Below are 19199 nucleotides of genomic sequence, written 5' to 3' on the forward strand. Positions count from 1 at the left end.
AAATGTAAATGTACAGTATTCAAGTTTGAAACTTATGACTAGCCACAATCCATGAATATTATATCAGATAGTGCATTACTCTGTAAATGTGGTACACTCTGACTGACTGACAAAACAATTGTATTTTTTCAATAATATTCTTCGTGTCCAACCAAGAAGGTGAGCTCGGAATGACAACACGAGAATGTTACTCCTGTGTTGTAAGGTACGATGATGTATTTGCGAATTCCAGGTGTTTCACTTTTTCGCTGATCTTGTCTATCTCTCCTAGTCAAGGGGGATTGGGAATATTTTCCCAGATTTAGACGAAGCATTTGGCTAATCCCCAGGATGCGTCCACCGCTGTTTTCTCTGAAACGGCGTTAGCAGGAAGTAGGCCCTGGACTCAAAAGCTTCAGCCCAGCATATATATGTATCACCTGTCAGGTCAACATGTGACCACATTTGTGGGGAACACATTACAAATAGACATTCTCCTTTGAGGGCACCGAAACGTATATGTTGGGGGAGAAGCATCTTCCGCGATGAAATAGATTTCTCAGAAAACTAACGCGAGAACTCTCCCTTATTATCTATGAAACATTCAACTACGTTTGTTACTTTTTCGGAAAAACCCTTCGTCCTCGCAAGGCCTAGTGCGGGGTACACGAGAAAGGCGGGGACGAAGAGGGGCAAACATACACTGGTTGGCAGACTTCCTATTCCCACCTCGGAGCGGGGTCAAGCTCTCGAAAAATGTTTCACGACAAATGAAAATGGCATCCCCGTTTTCATAGCATTACTATGCTCGTTCATTTCAGCATATATTAATACATGCCATTTACGCCGTTACCGTTTTGGGTCTGTAAATGAAGGCTCATTTTAATTTATCAAATGGAACTCTTCCATCGATTTGCTCCATAACAGGACGTAATGGAGAAAATCATCCTCGCATACTTCTTTTAACATTCACTTGCAAAGGCGTGGTGACCTGCTTGTCTGAGATTCCGGCGACCCTTCGTCTCCCTCTCCTCCGCCACATGTCTTCCTCGGTCCACCCCTCCCACTCAAACCACTCAATCTACATTTTACTTCCCCGCAAAGTTTATTCTCTAGTGTCCTCCGGAATGTCCAAATCGGTCAGAGTCCGGCTCGAGGCAACGCGAGAGGTCTTGCGAGCTTCATAGTTGAAAGTCACCGAAAAATTCATGCAAGACATTTTGGAAGTAATCAATGGTTTCTTTAATAATAGTGAACCCCTGAGTATTTTACCTATTACTTCAAAAGCCTTGATAAAATAGATAAACTAAATACCAAAGGTAATCATGAAATCATTATCCCTTGTCATAGAACAACTACATGCGTACAACCAGTCATTTGCAGTCACAGCATGTCGTCAACGGAACGAGTTATCATCCGTTGCATGTTGCCATTCAGGCGTACACTTCATAAATCGCTAAACTGCAAACCAACCGGTAAAAATCCAACTGTAAACAGATTAAAGGTCCTTCCTATTTCTTTGGCAGGAGCGGAATACTTTGCATTGGCGCTTGTAATTATAAACAGGAATATTGTTTTACAAGTATTGTTTGCGTGTATTGGTATATGTACGTATAGCTTGTGCATGTATCGTATGTGTTTATGCTTTAAATATGGTGTTATAGTTAGTAATTGAACTATGAAACTAATGTATTTTGTTGCTGTATGTTATTCCTAAGAAATTACATGCATTAATTTTAATGCTATTTGTGTAAAATTTGTTAAATTCATAGTAAGTTTAATCTTGTGAAAGTGTGGCGAGGTGTAAGGTAAGAGACTCCATAGTCTCAATCTTGCCACAAAATAAAGATGAATATCAGTCGTATTTATCTATAACCTATTAAGATAAGATCGGAAATGGTGCATGGGCCAGAAAAAATCTACGCTAAATAGTACGGTACTAGTTCTCAATCAGGAGTTGTAGGAGACCTAAGATCAGGCCTAAGATTTCCTTTTTATTAAGATGCGGGTAGCGATACTAAACCTTATTGAAACGGAGAAAGCAATATTTCGTCTTTGATAGATATAGACATATGTTTCATGGTTAAGGGAAGCAATCGTTTGATGGCAACTGAAAGGCGTCGGGCGGCGCCAGTAATATTCAATACTCTTTCCCTACACCACCAGCAAAAATCGACGGGCTTATGCTCAGCCGAGGGGGCACAGAGCCGTCGCTCGAATGAGCACCCGAGTCTGTCCAAGGCTGCGTATTTTCCCAGTGGTTCATCTTCGCGAAGTCGGCCGGCGTGTGAGACGAGGTTAACCCACTAATAGCGGCAAGCGATCACTTAGTGTAAAAATATGAGCGGATAGGATCAAGGCCAATTGGAAAAACCCCAGAGAAATATATCATTTTATATTTAACATTTTTTTTTTAGGTAATCTACCGGTTAAGGTAGGTTTTTGGATGGACACAACTGCCAAACAAATATTTTATTACTCCTACAGAACACAAAATCCATCATCCTACTCTATATCAGGTCCCTCTTCATCTCTGAGTACTTTCTTCCTCCCTTCATCCCGTCCAACATCCCTATCCTGTTCCTTCCCTTTCCTCTTTTGCCCAACATTCTACCCTCTATCACAGTCTTCAACATCCCACTGCCGGTCAATACCCCCTTCATCCACTTTTCCTGCCTCCATAGGATTGCTCCCAACAAACCCCTCTCTTCGCCCACCATACCAAGTACTTCCTCGTTTCTTTTCTTCTCTGTCCATTTCTCCTTCTCCATTCTTCTCCACACCCACATTTCAAAAGCCTCCAATCTACGTCTATCCTCCTGCTTCCATGACCGCGTTTCCGCGCCGTACATAGCTACGCTCCATATCAAATTTTTTACGAGTCTTTTCTTAACGTCCTTACTCAACGTCCCTGTCATCAACTCCCTCCTCCTTGCGAAAACCTCTTTGCCTAGCGCAATTTTTCTCCTTACGTCCCTACTACTTTGACCGTGTTGGGCCAAAAAACTTCCGAGATACGTAAATTGTTCTACCTGTTCTACTTATTGCCCTCCTATTTTAATGTTTGTTTTATCCTTTTTCTTTCTATAAAATCGCATTACCTTTGTTTTAGTAATATTGATTCTCATCATTGACCTGTCGCACTGAATTTCTAATTCTCTCTGCAATGCTTGCAACCCCTAGGCTGACTGACAAAGAGACTGGTCATCAGCAAACCTAACTGATTTTACGAATTCCCCTCCAACTTTCATTCCTACCTCAAGTTCTTCCCATGCCTCTTTAATCATTTCCTCTGCATACAGGTTGAACAGCAACGGTGATAATGGGCAACTCTGACTTCTACCTCCTCCTAACAAGGCCCAACCGGACTCCCCGTCCCCCACTCGCACCTGACCAGTCAGAGACATAAACAGGTTGTGGATTAGCCTTCTTTCCCTTCAATCTATTCCTATTATCTGCAATGTACTCATTAGTTTTTCCCAATTCCCTCTATCAAACGCTCTTTTGAAATCTACGAAACAGGCAACTACCTCTTGGTTGTATTCTATTCCTCTCAATTAATAATCTCTTTCCTGCAATGGGTTCACGCGTCCCACTTCCCTTCCTAAACCCGAACTGGTCAACCCCTAAGTAATCATGTGTCCTACTCTCTATCCTCTTTTTTATGATCCTTAGAGCAAGTTTATCTGCGTGGGATATCAAACTTATTGTTCTGTAGTCCTCACATGATGTAGCCTTTATCTTTTTCCAAATAGGAACTAAAACTGACCTCAGAGTGTCTTCCGGCCAGATACCTTCCTCATAAATACTACGAATCAGTCCATATAGCCTCTTCCTCCCACATTTCCCCAAACATTACAATAGTTCCGCGGGAATGCTATCCACACCCACGGCCTAATTTAGTTTCATCTCCCTTAATGCCTACCTGCTCCCATCTCCCTACCTGCAGCATTGGGTCACACTCCCTACCTGCTCCCCTTGAATGCTGCATGTCCATGTGGTAGTGGAATTTCGACTTCTTACTTCTCAAATTCTAGCTTGCGCGTTATTGGATAAACTTCGTACTGCATCCTTGGGTGGAATGATTTGTAAAATGATAGTGTATGTATTTGCATGTAGATAGAATGATTTTTGCATTAGTTTTTATGCCACTGTGAATGTAGTTTTGCATGCATGTGTTGAATTCGCATGTGATTTGGTTCCCTTTTCAGGGGGTGACCTAACACGCTCCGCCACACGCCCTTGAGGCGGCTTGCGGGGTATTGCGTACCTATAGATGTAAACCTATAGAATGCCCTTTCTATCTCATCGTATAGTATTCCTGGACCTAGGCTATCTACCTCTACGTCATATTCTTTTTCAATGTTTAACTTTGTTGGTCGAAGTTCTTCTATATACTCCTTCCATCTCTCTTGGATCATTCGTGTCTTATTCCTTAATTCCTTGGATTATTCGAACTTATGCCTTACCCGCATCATCTCAAACTTTTAGCATAGATCCGCTTGATTCGTTAAAAATTGTTATGATAAGAACACAAGTGTGACAGGTCTCTTAGGGGATTTAGGCTGGGAACCACTTGAAGTGCGGAGAGAACAAGCGAGGCTTAGACTTTTAGAAAGGTTCAGAACAAACGAGTTTAACTATGACACTGAAGGAATTATAATGGCCCCACACTACTTGGGTAGATCAGACCACAAAGATAAAATAAGGGAGATAGATTCCAGGACAGATCGGTACAAATACTCATTCTTTCCCCGAACAATCAGAAATCACAATAGTAATAAACCGAAGTAACTTTAGAAATATTGAAAACATTGAATTTACAAGTCGGAGCAAAGTTAAAACTGGAAAGCTGTTAGGTATACTTTCAGGTGCATGTGTATGTAAGATGTAGATTGAGTGTTTGCATGTGTGTGGGGTGTAAGTATTCATACCTGAATGTATGCCATGTTTTTTTTTGTGGATAAATGATTTTGTGGTTATTGCATACGGTTTTCTTTTTCTTTTCTAAATTACGGGTGGTGTCCTAACACCCCCTGCCACACGTTCTTGCGGCGGCTTATGGGGTAATAAGTATATGTAGATATCCCTTTCTTACCTCCCGATAAAGATATAACTTTGCTTTGATCGAGACCCAAGGTGGTACAATAAAGACGTTAGAAAGCCCTTCGAAAGCAGAGAATGCCACACACTAGGGTACAGAGGGCAGGCGTGAACACATCATCCCCTGAGAATAAACAATTATGGGACACATATAGATCCTCTAAAATTGAAACCAAAACAAAATTACGTAGCGCTTTACTGGACTTAAAACGCAAAGTACTTTGCGAGCACTTGGACACTGACCCCAAAGCTTTCTGGTCATATGTTATGGAAGTAAATGGGAGTAGACAAACCGTGGCTTGCTTAAGGGATTGTAGCAACATAATTTATACAGACAGCGAGGGTAAAGCTAACATCCTAAATTCATTCTTCCAAAGCGTTTTCTCGAATGATGTTGCCACCGCATACCTCCAAGAAACAATACATACTCCACCAATGGAAAAGATAACAGTGGACCAACAAGGAATTCTAAAATTGCTTAATGAGATTAAACCCAACAAATCCCAGGGTCCCTAAAATATACCAGCTAGGGTGATAAAACATTTAGCTCCAAACATTGCCCCGTACATTGAAATTATATTTAACAAATCCCTCACAGAGTGCAAAGTACCTAAGATTTGGAAAACCGCGCAAATAACGCCTATTTTTATAAGTGGTGACAGGGAGGATCCCAGTAATTACAGACCTATATCTCTCACTTCTATCTGTTGCAAAATCTTAGAGCACATAATTGTCAGTTCAATAATGAGACACCTTGACAATATTAACTTTTTAAGTGACAATCAACACGGATTCAGGAAAACCCGCTCCTGCGAGACCCAATTAGGATTATTTACACATGATTTATTTTTATCGGGTGAGAGAGGTAGGCAAGTGGATGCCATCTTCTTAGATTTTCTAAAGGCATTTGATAAGGTCGCACATGGTAAACTCATTCATAAATTAAAGGTAGCGGGTATAAACAAGGGCGCCATAAGTTGGGTTAAAGATTTTCTTTCAGAGCGGGAACAGAGGGTAGTCCTTGATGGCGCTAGTGCCGACAGCGTTCGAGTCACATCGGGGGTACTTCAGGGAAGTGTAAACGGGCTGTTGCTTTTCTTGATTTTTGTTAACGATTTGAACCGCAAAGTGAAAAGTAAAATTAGGATGTTCGCGGATGACACGGGGATCTATCGGGAGATATCTGGGGATGAGGATCGTTTTATTCTAGCGCAGGATTTAAATTGCATTACTAAATGGTGTTCTAACTGGGGATTGTCACTAAATTATAATAAATGTTCAGTGGTAAATTTCTTTAAAAGATCAACGGGATTTGCTTACAAATTAGCTGGAGGTGACCTAGCAGTAGTTGATACGGTAAAATACCTAGGTGTCACATTCACTAAAGACTTAACTTGGGGGACTCACATACGTAAAGTCTGCGGTCAAGCAAATAAAAAATTGGGATTCATTAGACGCATTGTCGGCAAAAGTGACTCGAAGGTCAAGGAACGTTGTTACCACGCTCTTGTAAGGCCTCATTTAGAATACGCATGTAGCGTGTGGGTTCCGAGTGGAAAAGTCCCCATTCGGGAAATTGAGAAGTTTCAACGCCGGGCAGTCCGTTTTGTAAAAAATTCTTATGATAAAACGCAAAGCGTCACCGAAATGCTCATGGATTTGGGGTGGGAATCATTAGAAGAGAGACGATTCAATGCAGGATTGAAATTATTAAATAAATTCAGATCCGCATGTTTCAGCACCGAGGTCTCTCAAATTATTCGTACTCCTACATACATTGGTCGCTTGGATCATGCATATAAAATTCGGGAAATAGATGCCAGGACTAGCCGACTCAAGGACTCCTTCTTCCCACGGACAATACGGGATAGCAACTGCAGGGTTATAGATAGCAAAAATTTCACTTGCCACCCTCAGCGTCTAAGAAATAATTAGTTCTACTTAAATGCATGCTCCTCCACTAACCTTGTGTGTTTTGTTATAATAACCCATTCTTTCCGAATGACCTCATTCGTGTTCTGTTCATCTGTTTTTAAGTTTCCCTTTCAATCCCTCGTCCCTCTCTGCGGAGGGATATTCCTGCTACCTGCAACGTTGGGTCGCATTCCCTGCCTTTTACAGTCTCTTTGGGGGGTAGAGTGTTTCGTGGTACATTTTCAAATGGTAGTGATGTTTCAATTTCTTGCTTGTTGTGTCCTGGCTTCCGTGTTGTAGGATGGCTTTCGTGCTGCATCATGGGGTGCAGTTTTTAGTTGTTTTGCGGTATATGTGTTAGCATGAGTGTTGGATGAAGGGATTTTTGCATGGGGATGTGCGCTGCTGTGGGTGTATTTTTCCGTGTTGTTTTTTTGCTTGTGGTATTTTTCCTTTTTACGGTTGGTGATCTAACACCCCCTGCCACACGCCCTTGCGGCGGCTTGCGGGGTATTATGTAGATGTAGATGTAGATGTGAGATGCTGTACAGCATAGCGATTTTTCCCTTCCTCTGCAGACTTTCCATATCCTCGCACTGCGTCTTCCACCATGCTTCTTTTGCTTAATTTGTTGCCCGCCTCAATTTATTGTTTAATTCTTTGTACTTCATTTTACCTAACTCTGTATTTACATTCTTCCATTTTCTCCGCTCATCCATCTTTTGAATCATCCCATCCGTGATCCATAGTTTCCTAGTCCTTTTAGAGTAAACGGGTTCAATAGTGTCTTTCGCGGCTTTCGATAACCCTTTCTTGATACCTTCCCCTTTTTCTTCGTTAGTACTTAGCTCTTTACCTTCCTCCATGATTTCCTCTACCGCCTTTTGGTACTCCTTCCTTTTCCATTTAATGCTTCACCCTCCATTTAACGCTTCTAGATTCCATTTTCTAACCCGCCGCCCCCGCCTTATCCTTTGGAAGCGGACGCTACATTTCATAACAACTAAATTGTGGTTACAGTCCGCATTCGCTCCCGGGAAGCTGTGCGAATTTATCACGCTGTTCCTAAACCTGTCTAACCAGAATATAATCTAGCTGATACCTCTCTGAGTCACCTGGCACATTCCATGTATACCTGCGCCGTCTGTGGTGTCTAAACCAAGTGCTGGTGATGACTAACCCCTATCTCCTGCAGAACTCAACTGCTTTCTCCCCGCGGTCATTCCTCGTGCCTAAACCGTAGTCCCCGACCTCGTCACCATCTCTTCCTTCGCCTACCGTTGCAATCCCCCATCAGTATCAAATATTTCCCTGCGGGAACGCACGCGATTAAATCCTCTAACTGATATTTCTATTATATTATATTTATATATATACTACCTTGATCAAAAATTTCCCGGAATTTATTCAGAAAATTAAAAATACAAGTTTATTCATCTAAATCTATATTGTCCCCTTCAAAGTAATCCCCATCGACTGCAACACACTTATGCCAGCGCTTGATCCAATCCTCGAAACATTTTTTATATTCGGTTTTCGGTATGTCCATCAGTGCTTCCTGCGATTTTTCCATTACTTCCTCTCGGCTGCTAAAACGCGTTCCCCGTAATGGTTTTTTAACTCGATTGAACAGAAAGAAGTCACAGGGAGCCAAATCAGGTGAATTCGGTGGCTGTTGGATGGTATTTGTTGCATTTTTCGTCAAAAAATTACGAATAATGATAGCACTGTGCGACGGTGCGTTATCATGGTGCAAAATCCACGAGTTTTCTGCCCACATTTCTGGTCTCTTTCGGCGAATTGCTTCACGCAAACGTCTCATAACGCCCAAATAATACTCTTTGTTTACTGTCTGGCCTTCTGGCAAAAATTCATGATGCACTACACCGTTGTAATCCATGAAAACCGTCAGCATTGCCTTCTTTTTTGACTGAAAACGACGTGGTTTTTTTGGTCTCGGCTCATTTGGTGAACGCCATTCACTTGCCTGATGTCTGGATTGCGTGTCGTACTCATAAACCCACGTCTCGTCTCCAGTAATGATCCTTTTGATGAATGTGGGATCGGATTCAGCCTCGCAAATCATGTCTTTTGCGACGTCAACACGGTCTCTTTTTTGCATGAAATTGAGGTCTTTTGGCACCAACTTTGCTGCTACACGACGGAAACCCAAATCATTAACCACAATGTCTTGGGCGGATCCATAGGCAATGTTCAAGTCCTCCGCTATTTCTCTGATTGTTAATTTGCGGTTATTGACCAACATTTCTTTTACTTTATCAATTTTTTCACCGACTTTCGATGTCGATGGTCTGCCACTGCGTTCATCATCTTCGATTGACTCACGACCACTTCTGAACCGCTCGTGCCACTGGTAAACGACCGTTTTTTTTAGAGAATCGTTGCCGAAACACTTTTCCAACATTTCCAACGTCCGTGCGCCACTAAATCCGTTTTTTACGCAAAATTTAATACAAGTTCGTTGTTGCAAATTTAAATCCATTTCTGAAATTGTAAAAAAATCGCCAACACACACAGAGATAGATGTACTCTTGGCTACGTAACTTTTGCAAATGTCAAGTTATGACACTAAGATTTAAAGGGAATATCAACAACAGATGTACCAATTTAACAAAAAAACAGAACTCAAATCGGAACGATGGGAGCGCCACACGGTGGTTATTCCGGGAACTTTTTGATCAAGGTAGTATTACTAGTATTTCCTATCGACCTCTTCATCCTTATGGTTGCTCGGTGGCATGTATACCTGAATAATAACCAAGTTCGTCGGTTCTATTTTTATCTCTACTGGTAATGATTTACGCGCTACCTGCTCTATGTTGACTACACTTCTTCCTACCTCCTTATTTAATACTATGGCAACCCCTCGTTGGCTCTCGTCCCCGCCGCTGTATATTATTCTATAATTATCACTCCATTAATCCCCGCTGTCCTTCCATCTCACCTCGCATATACCTAAAATATCTATTTTTCTCCTTTCCATCTCGCGCTTATTCAGTTTCCCTGTTCTCATCATTGTCCTAACCTTCCACGTTCCTATTCTAACTAATATGGTCTTCTTCTCCTGTGTCTTCTGTCCTGCTGCTGCCGGTTTTCCCTGGCAAGGGTTCGTGGGATGACTACCGCGGAAGCCTTGTTTCCGCCGCTGCTGGGCACGACACACGGCCGATTGGGCCTAGCCCCGTAGTTGCCAGGACTCAAAATCCCTGTTTTGTCCATCACGTAAATCTTGGGAATGATAATTGAGTTGGTTTCCCGTTGCCTTCCTCAATAGTGTTTTTAACGTGATACCATCACTTATTGGCCGCCCCACTGGGGTCAGACGCCATTGCAGCCGCCTCAGTGAGGAACAGACGCTGCGTGGGGTGACCCAACCTGGAGAATTATTATTTCTCCCGCCAGCACAGCTCTGGGGGTCATCGGAACGCACAAGCCTTTCCATGACGTCAAGGTTGTAGTCCGGGGAGGGGATATTGATTATATATATATATATATTATATATAATATATATATATATATATATATATATATATATATTTATACATATATATATATATATATTATAAATATATATATATTTGCTATGATGAGCATTTTCATGAATTAAATTGTGCAATACATGAAGGATGGTTGTTATTCTACAATTTTTATTTACATTTAGAGTGAAATATGACATTAATGTGGCAAGAACTTTCTATACAGTGATAAATGGTATAATTTACAAAAATATTCATAATGTTTTATATTTCTATATTTTTAACGGAGGTTACTTGCTGATATTGTGTGAAACTCACTGATACGCTGCCGACGTCGCGATGGAAGCTGTGGATATGGTTATCATTCTCGAATAGATAACAATTAAATGGTTCCAATAATGCAAAAAAATATATATCAGAATTACCGAGATATTAGTAAGATCTTTGAAAACAGTCTTCGGTATCGATTTAAGGTTTCAGACTTCAAACACTCTCAAAAAGATATATTTGGGGCAAGCGGAGACCAGCAGAATTGAAGGAGAGTGTAATGCAACAAAATAAAGGCCAATATTTGAATTACGGATAGGCCGGCAATACACACGCATTAAAGCTTCACCAAAATGCATTGGAAACCTCCGCAGAAAAATAAATAAAGTAACACATCGCAACATCAAAAGTTGAATTTTCGAAGATAGAGTTCGATTTCCTGGCGTAAATTTTCATCCCAAAATAAGTTTCAGCAAAGTATAATTCGCATAGATCTGCAGGCAATAGATGTTTCTGAGTAAAGGGGTCGGGATATGACAAATCAGGACTCAAGTGAATGCTGTTTCCATTCAGAAGGACTTCGAATGGATTCGCCCGGAGGACTGTCGTTGAAATCAGCGAGTCCACGTTCCCCACACAACCACCCTCCAATTCCCTTTCATTTATCTCTCGTTTCTTTGGCCCCGCGATGCAGCTCTTCTGATGACCGATATCTGGAGCCAGATTGGGGGGTTCAAAGTTCAATTCGAAAGGAAACGTTTAATTTGCGTAAAGGCATTCCCAGAAATGAGTTCCAATGACCCGAATGAGGTGATTCAAATCTTTTATGGATTTTATAGAGTGCTGATTGAAAGGTTTCACCGGATCTATTACAAAGTCGAACGCATTGAAATTTCTTGATTTTGATAAAAATGATTATTTCACACATCTGATATCTCACCTTGACTTTCCTTCACGAATAGAAGGGCGGAAAAGGAAAGGTTATCTATCCCAATTAATAGTCAACAGGGCTAGCAGTTAGACAAAGATAACACACGAAGCAGGTTTCGCTCACACAGATCTCTCTAGCCCATAAAGGCGTAACATCAAATGTTATTTCCGCGCCCATATGTCAAATCAAATTCATTAACTCATTTCTAATGGTTTCGAGAATACCAATTTCTAATAAATTGTTTTCCGACGCCTAAAAATCGCAACAAAATAAAAAAAAGAACTCAAGAGCTCTCTAGTCGATTCGCCGGAATACAACTTTGGGTTAAATTTTGAAAATAAATTACTTCACCGAGTACTTGGTGAATGATTTCCTGAGCGCACATAGGGGAACGACAGCGAATTTTTCGTTAAAATCAGCGAAGGAAGAACTTCACATATTTGATTTCAAAAACCCCTAAATAATGAAACCCGAGCATGTTTCAACCAATCCAATATCACTGGCCTAACCGTGAATCAAAAGGTATTACCAGCCAATGTGTAACATATACCAAATACCATGTATCAAAACCCATCAAGCCAATGTGTATCAAAACAAAAGGAAGTTCGCTTTCAAACATTGGCGCCTGTTCTAGAGCACCTCGGAGCATTAATTTCATTTAACGAAAATATGAATCCTTTTCTCAACAAGATTTCATTACGTGTCACCTGGGATACGAAATGAGATGCGTACATTATGTATAAAACGACATGGGAGAGTCTTCCGAGGAGAGACTGACGGAAACCCGGCGCTAACTGGGAGACCTCTAAAATTCTTTGGAAATACACGCGTGCAATTATTTAAACCACAAAGTACAAGTAACGAGACATAAATATAATCCGCAGCCCAAGTTGTACAAATACAATTACTGCAAAACACACAGAGAGCTTTAAAAGAAATGTTATGTACTTGTCACAACAGAAAATTGCGAATCCACAAACTTCCGCTCCATGCCAGGCGCATATCTTTTTATATTTTACATATATTTTGTCATGACACCACGCCAATCCAGGCAGGGGCCTTTTGGACACTTGGGAAAGAAGGGCCCTGAATCATGAGCTGCCCTCGACCCCTCCCTCCGGACACCATCCACGATGGCAATATGCAGGAGAGGTCCACGGGTGGGGGGGGGGGGAGGAGAGGGAGGGGTCGCGTCAGCCGGAGGCGAGCGCGTGGGGTACGGGCAGGGCCACCAAAAGGGCCTTCTCCTTGACCGGGTCCATGCAGAAAGGGCAGTCTGGGTGCCGCGGGCTGAGGAGCGGTCAGCTGTCGGGGGCGAGGACGGTGAGGTTCGGCGTGCGCAGTGACCCCCTGCGTTCCATCGCTGGACTCTCCTCCGTCTGGGTGGTCCTGAAACAGAGATGGGGGTCAGACGGCGAAGAGGGACCAACGGAACCGCGTCCACACGCGCTCATACACACAGATTTAAGCTTTGATTTTTTCCACGAAAGAAAAGAGATCAGAATAACATTGTAGGGGTAAAAATATTCGGGGCAAAATCAGTCCGGAGTGTATTCGCTCCCTGCCACACACCCTTCCGGTGGCTTGCAGGGCATTAAAAATGCAAAAATACACGCACCCTACAAAGCCACTACGAAAGCTGCTGGGGAATTGGATGCGAGGTAACCCGTCGCTAGAGTCGCTGTTGATTGTCGGGTGATATTTTAATTTATAAAGTTAAAAATGCCGCAGGTGATCTTCCCTTTGATGAAAAGGGAAATGAATTCTTTTGACCCCTATGCTCTCCGCATGGGCTTGACGTAACAGAAGAGAACAGAACCATTTAGAATGGGGACTTGACAAAGAAAGCAATAGAATCATGCAGAAACAGTATTTAAATACCATGTTGAAGCAGCATAATAGCCGCGACTTAATATATTTACCCCTCCCGCGGTCGGATAAAGCTTTTCTGATCCCTTTTGTTCGTGAAAAAATGACATCTCAAATCTATCTGCTTCTCTCTCTAATTTTATTGAAATGGTCCCTAACGTCACCGCTAAAGAGGCATCCCATTTATGCAAGCGACCACTTCGCCCTCCACAAATTAGCCAGCCAATAATATGTATTTCTCCCAAATTTTCTTAAACCCTCTGTAAAGGCAGCCGTATTTGAGGACTATAAGGCGCTCAGTTTGATTTCATACGCAGCGAAAGTGTTTGAGTAAGGAACTTCATTGAAAGAATGGAGAAAAGGGCAAATGATTACTTTAAACATGATAATGTGGGCCCCAAAAAGGGAAAGGTATAAGAAATGAGGTCTTTAATGGCGAAAGACAAAGAATAAAATAAGAATATATTAATTTGTTTCGTAGATTTCGGGAAAGCGTTACATTGAGTTAATTTGAGCATCAGACTAGAATTAATTAATGAATATGAATATATATTTGTTCAGAAAAAAGGAGACCATTTGAGGATTAGCAACCTCACCATATCCTGAACATGTCTCAGAATGCTCAGGTGCGAGTGGGTGGGGGGGGGGTGGAGAGTGGGTATGGGCATTGTCAAGGGGAGAGGTAACACAGGGCTCCTCTTTTATCAACCTTGACTTTCAATGTATATTCGGAGGAAGCGATTTAAGAGGCACGAGAAGAACTGGAGATGGGAATGAAAGTCGGCGGGGAATACGTAAAATCCGTTAGGTTTTCTGATAATTAAGCTGCAGTTTGACAGTCGGTAGAGGATTTGCAATTATTACTGAGCATTTGTCAAAAACTTAGAGCGATGAGAATGGGGTGCGAATCAATGTAATCTTTATTAGAGGTTTTCGAGGAGGAGGAAAGCTGTATGTCCATTTGAAGAAGTGCCCCACGAAGATGAAGACAGCAATCTCATCAGCAGCAGACGAACGGGGCAGGAGAACAATGACCTTCCTGCACCATTTCCCTGCGGAAGGGTGTCGCTAGTGACCTTCCTGACCCACCTGGTGCTGCCGTTCCTCCGGAAGCTCCTCTTGCTGCTGTTCCGGCGCGCGAAGTTAACGGCGGCCCATCCGCGATGCTGCGTCGTTCTCCGACTCCAGCCTCCAGCGTTGCCTCCCGCCGCCCCGCCCCCACCACCGCCTCCCCGGTTTCCCGCCGCCACGCTGGATGCGGCCCCCGCGCGCCGCGACCCAGACGAGCACCGCAGCAGCTCCCTCATGCCCTTGCGGAAGTTGCGCGACATGAAGGCGTAGAGGAGCGGGTTGATGCCGGAGTTGGCGTAAGAGACGAGGAAGGTGAGCGGGGTGAGGAGGGAGCTGAGGCGGGAGTCGCCGCGGTACGCCGGAGACCAGTACTGCCACATCTTGCGGGCGTGCAGCGGGAGGTTGCAGGCGGCGAAGGCCACCACCACCACCACCAGCATGCGCACCACGCCGCGGCGTGCCCTCAGCACGGCCCTCGAGGCCCTCGGCGGCGCGCCATCTGCCGCCGCGCAGTTGGCCATCACCACTGTGAGACGGAGAGGAGGGAGGTCAGCGAAGGCGCGGATGGACCGCCAGGGCGATGACCCCCGACGGAAACGCACGCCATTCGTGGAATCGGAGTGCTGAAGAGTTCGAGATTATCCATGGCCTCGTGTGCGTGGTGGTCACCTTGGATAACCGAATAATGCGAAAGGGATAGTATGTGAGGCCAAAAGAGGGCACTTCCATGTCCCGTGACCTCTTTTGTTGCTGTAGGAAAACTGAACGTGTTTCAAATTGCAAAGACCGCTCATGAAGCTATGCCGATTCAAATAAAAATAATTGACCCACATATGCATTGCAGGGTATGTACAAATAACCAAAATAAATTGCTAAAATCTTTGAAAATAGAATTTCGCGAGTGAAAAACTTGCAATATCTCTGCATGACCATCCTGAATAACTGAATCAGTAACGAGATCTCCCATTGGTTCTTAAACTAATTACATTATGAATCACTAGCTTTAATTTCAGGGTTAAATTAAGAGATATTAATTTTAAAACAATATGTATTCATTAATGACTATTTTTAAAGGCGCGACTATTTAAGGGGACAATTTGAATGTAACAGCAGGAGCAATTAGAAGATGCTTTGGCGAGTGCATTGCCCAATGGCTCTCTCCCTTCTTATCCGCTCGCGTGGCCTGATGACATGCCACAGAGGGATACCAGGCACGAGGGTTTTTTAGAAATACGCTGCGTATCTTCAGTGATCCCAAATATGAGTTTCTTAGAGTCCCGCAGCAATAAATCCGAAGGCTGTTCTTGACAGGTGAGTGCAGGCAGAGTTCACCCAGCAAGTGTCCCGAATATGAATATATTAAGGAGACTTCCAAGGTGTCCTAAATATATTCATATTTATATAAATGTCGCATGAGTGCCCTTCTCCCACACCTACATGGCCCTCGAGAAGGGCACTCACGTGAACCGAGAAAGGTGCACTCCCCTCTCCCTGTGCCACTTTTTGGCACAGGGAGAGGGGAGTGCACCTACTGATGCACCGCGCCTACGATGATGCCCAGTGGGGTCATGCAAGTTCCAGGGCACCACAAACAGAAGAGACGGAAGCTCAACCCACTGGATAATTCCGCCTCCATCCTTCAAGCTTTTGGTAGCAAACAATATGTTCAAATTTTCGTTTATATTTTGTTTTTAATGGGAGTTTTCAATCGCAGCCTGACGGTCAATTTATGCTTCTGACGGAAACAGGCAGCAAACGTTGCTGCTTCAATGATCCACGCAGCACAACTAAAAATAGCCCTTACTACAAATCCATAGTAATATGGAATTATTCTAACCTCACGTATTTTCTAAGATGAGATAAAAAGGAAACATTAAAAACGGGACATCCAAAGACGCAAGCCAACTTATGGGAACAGCTTATTGGAAAATGACAAGGATATTATCTGATTCAAATAGCTGAGATCTAGGCATAGTTCTAAATTGGGGGAAGGACATTGAAGACGCTGAAATCACTTAAGGCTGTTGATTTAGATAACATTCCCACTGGGATACTTGAAAATGTTGGAAAAGGTGGATGGAAGGGTCTTTCACGGGTTAAATCGTACCTTAAAAAATACTGTCTTTCTACACGGTGACCCCACCACTTACATTCCAATCTAACCGGGGTCAGTCACCTTTGCAGCCAAATCACTGAATAAGAGTTGCTGCACTCACCACCTGGCTGTCTGGCTGCAAGCTCGCTTGGATAGTTCTACCAAGAGCAATCATCATTGCTGTCGCCAGCCCAGCTATACAAGGTCTGTCCCAAATGTAGAATGACATTTTTTCTCGGGAACGGTGGCGGTTTCTCTGGCTGGGTTCGGGGAAAAGGAGTCTCAAGAGAGGTTGGAGGCCGATGGCAGTTGGCTCCCGGCCTTTATGGAGTGCGGATCGTTAGTTTGTGAAACCTCTATAACGAGACTTCGCTACGCCCCATCATGAACCGATTATTGGAACAGCGGTACGCCATCGAATTTTGCGTGGCACTGAGCAAAACGGGGAAAGAGACTCATGACATGCTCAAGGCATCTTATGGTGATTACGCTATGGGTAAGTCTTATGGTTTTGAGTGGCACAAAGTGTTCCGGGAGGGTAGAGAAGATGTTGAAGACGCCGAAAGTTCAGAACACCCTTCGACCGAAAAAAGTAACGGAAATGTTGCAAAAGTGAAGGATTGGTAGGATCAAGATCGCAGATTGTGTTCGCATGGTTTCCGATGAAATTGGCATCTCTAAAAGTGATGTGTATCGACTTGTGACCGAAAACATGGGCCTGGGGAAAGTGCGTGCAAAGTTGTGCCGCCGAGTGCTCTTCGATGAGCACAAGGAAACTCGGTCGCGGATCTGCCAAACGCTTCTCGAACATACATCAGTCACCCTACAACTGTGACGTAGCACCACCAGACTTACTTTCTCTTCCCCCGCTAGAAATCAGTGCTGGATGGACATCACCACGGGCCGTGAGAGCGTTAAAACAGGCCGAGGCAGGAAGCTTAGTCAGCATTCCGGGTGCCACCGTTCAGAAAAATCCGCTGGCAGCGATGTCTAAGGAAGTATAATAGTGACAGTTCGCAGAATTTTGAGCAAGTTCTGGTAAAAATAAAGCAATCGACTCAGTCTTATTTCTTTTGGGACAGACCTTGCAGATGTCATCAAAACGCACAAGCCCTTCCGCCACAAGTCTCCAGCCTATGGGCATAGTTGTAGTGTATTGCAAAGTATAATTTTGTTTCTTCTTTCAGCAGTACTTATCTTATTCCAGTTGTGTCATTGTCTACCCCAATTGTTGATACTTTGCCATATGATGTTTTCGATGCGTCGGTTATTGTGGCAATCATGTCAAACAGCCATAAAATTGGAATCTGCACCTGATCTAATGGCTTTTAATTGAGTTTACTGTGCCTCATTTTCCATTTGTAAGAATTTCGCATAGATTAAAGTGAAACACCTGCTCTCTAGTTTATTTTATTATGAAATTGTAATAATCTACCTTTCTCATAATAAAATCCAAGTGTTTTTGATACATTAAAAATTATTCTCATTCGTTATATCATCACCAATTATGAAACTCAGTAAAAGGTGGAAGTTCAAGGTCACCTCTATTTTCTACGGTTTTTGGCGGGCGTAGAGGGAATGTTTCAGTAAAATTAAGTACGAGGCATATTCATAAAATAAGGGCCATTTGCTTTTAATTAAATATTGGTGCTCCAGAACAAATTTTTGCTCTTACAACGCTAACTACTGATTCGTTTAGAAGCTATAGCAGCATTAGTTTTGTTTCAGAAGTCGTTTGCTTGTCCATGCATGCAAATAGCAATGCCGCGACAATCGCTCATCCCGCCAGCTGTGAAGTTCGTTCTGTCATACGATTCTTGTATGCAAAAGGATTGTCTGCTGCTGAAATTCATCGGGAGTTATGCCTAATTTATGGACCTACAGTTATGAGCCTACTGACTGGACTGACTGACTGGAGTACTGCTGAAAGAGCTAGGTGGTTGGCGAGTGGCTGTTCCCTTGGACTCATCATTCCTGCACGGCTGATCTCTGCTTTTCTGACCCGGACCCCTTGGACTACTCTTCGGATACGGTTTCTGCTTTTGCTGATTGTCCTGCCTTACCGACCTTGCACCTCTAGGACTACTTCCTGCTGATACTTACCGTTCGGACTCTCTTCCGTTATCGGCCCGTTTTGGGGCCACATCTTTTGGAGAAACGTTCTCACCCGGCCCTTTTGGGAGCCACTTTACTTACGTCCATTTACAGGGACAATCAAATCAACTGCTCACTGTAACCTGGGCATAAGAGGCAAAAGGGGGGGTGGCTAACTGAGAACCACCTCCTCACCCCTGATTGACGCTCTAGCCCAACAACGTCCCTAGGCCTTCTCGGCCGTCTATCCCGAACAGAGGGCTTGAACCTCCTAGCACGTTTGGAGGAAGCGGAAGGGTCCACTTATTAGGGTTCCCCATTCCCCATCCCAGGTACTTTTAAATATTACGTTTTTTAAAGGCGAAATGCCGAAATCCAC

At 43.3% G+C, this 19199-nt stretch overlaps 1 protein-coding gene across 1 annotated transcript in view; it reads right to left on the reverse strand.

The window, feature by feature from the left end:
• Positions 1-14483: 14483 nt before the first annotated feature.
• Positions 14484-19199, reverse strand: part of TrissinR (Trissin receptor) — an 87304-nt gene continuing 82588 nt past the window's right edge. Inside the window, exon 6 of the mRNA XM_071586733.1 lies at positions 14484-15157. Coding sequence (XP_071442834.1) covers positions 14484-15157 — 674 coding nt within the window. The remainder of the gene's footprint in view (positions 15158-19199) is intronic.

This window comes from Hetaerina americana, unplaced genomic scaffold (genome assembly GCF_022747635.1).
Source record: "Hetaerina americana unplaced genomic scaffold, ioHetAmer1.1.p SCAF_25, whole genome shotgun sequence".
Lineage (NCBI taxonomy): Eukaryota > Metazoa > Arthropoda > Insecta > Odonata > Calopterygidae > Hetaerina > Hetaerina americana.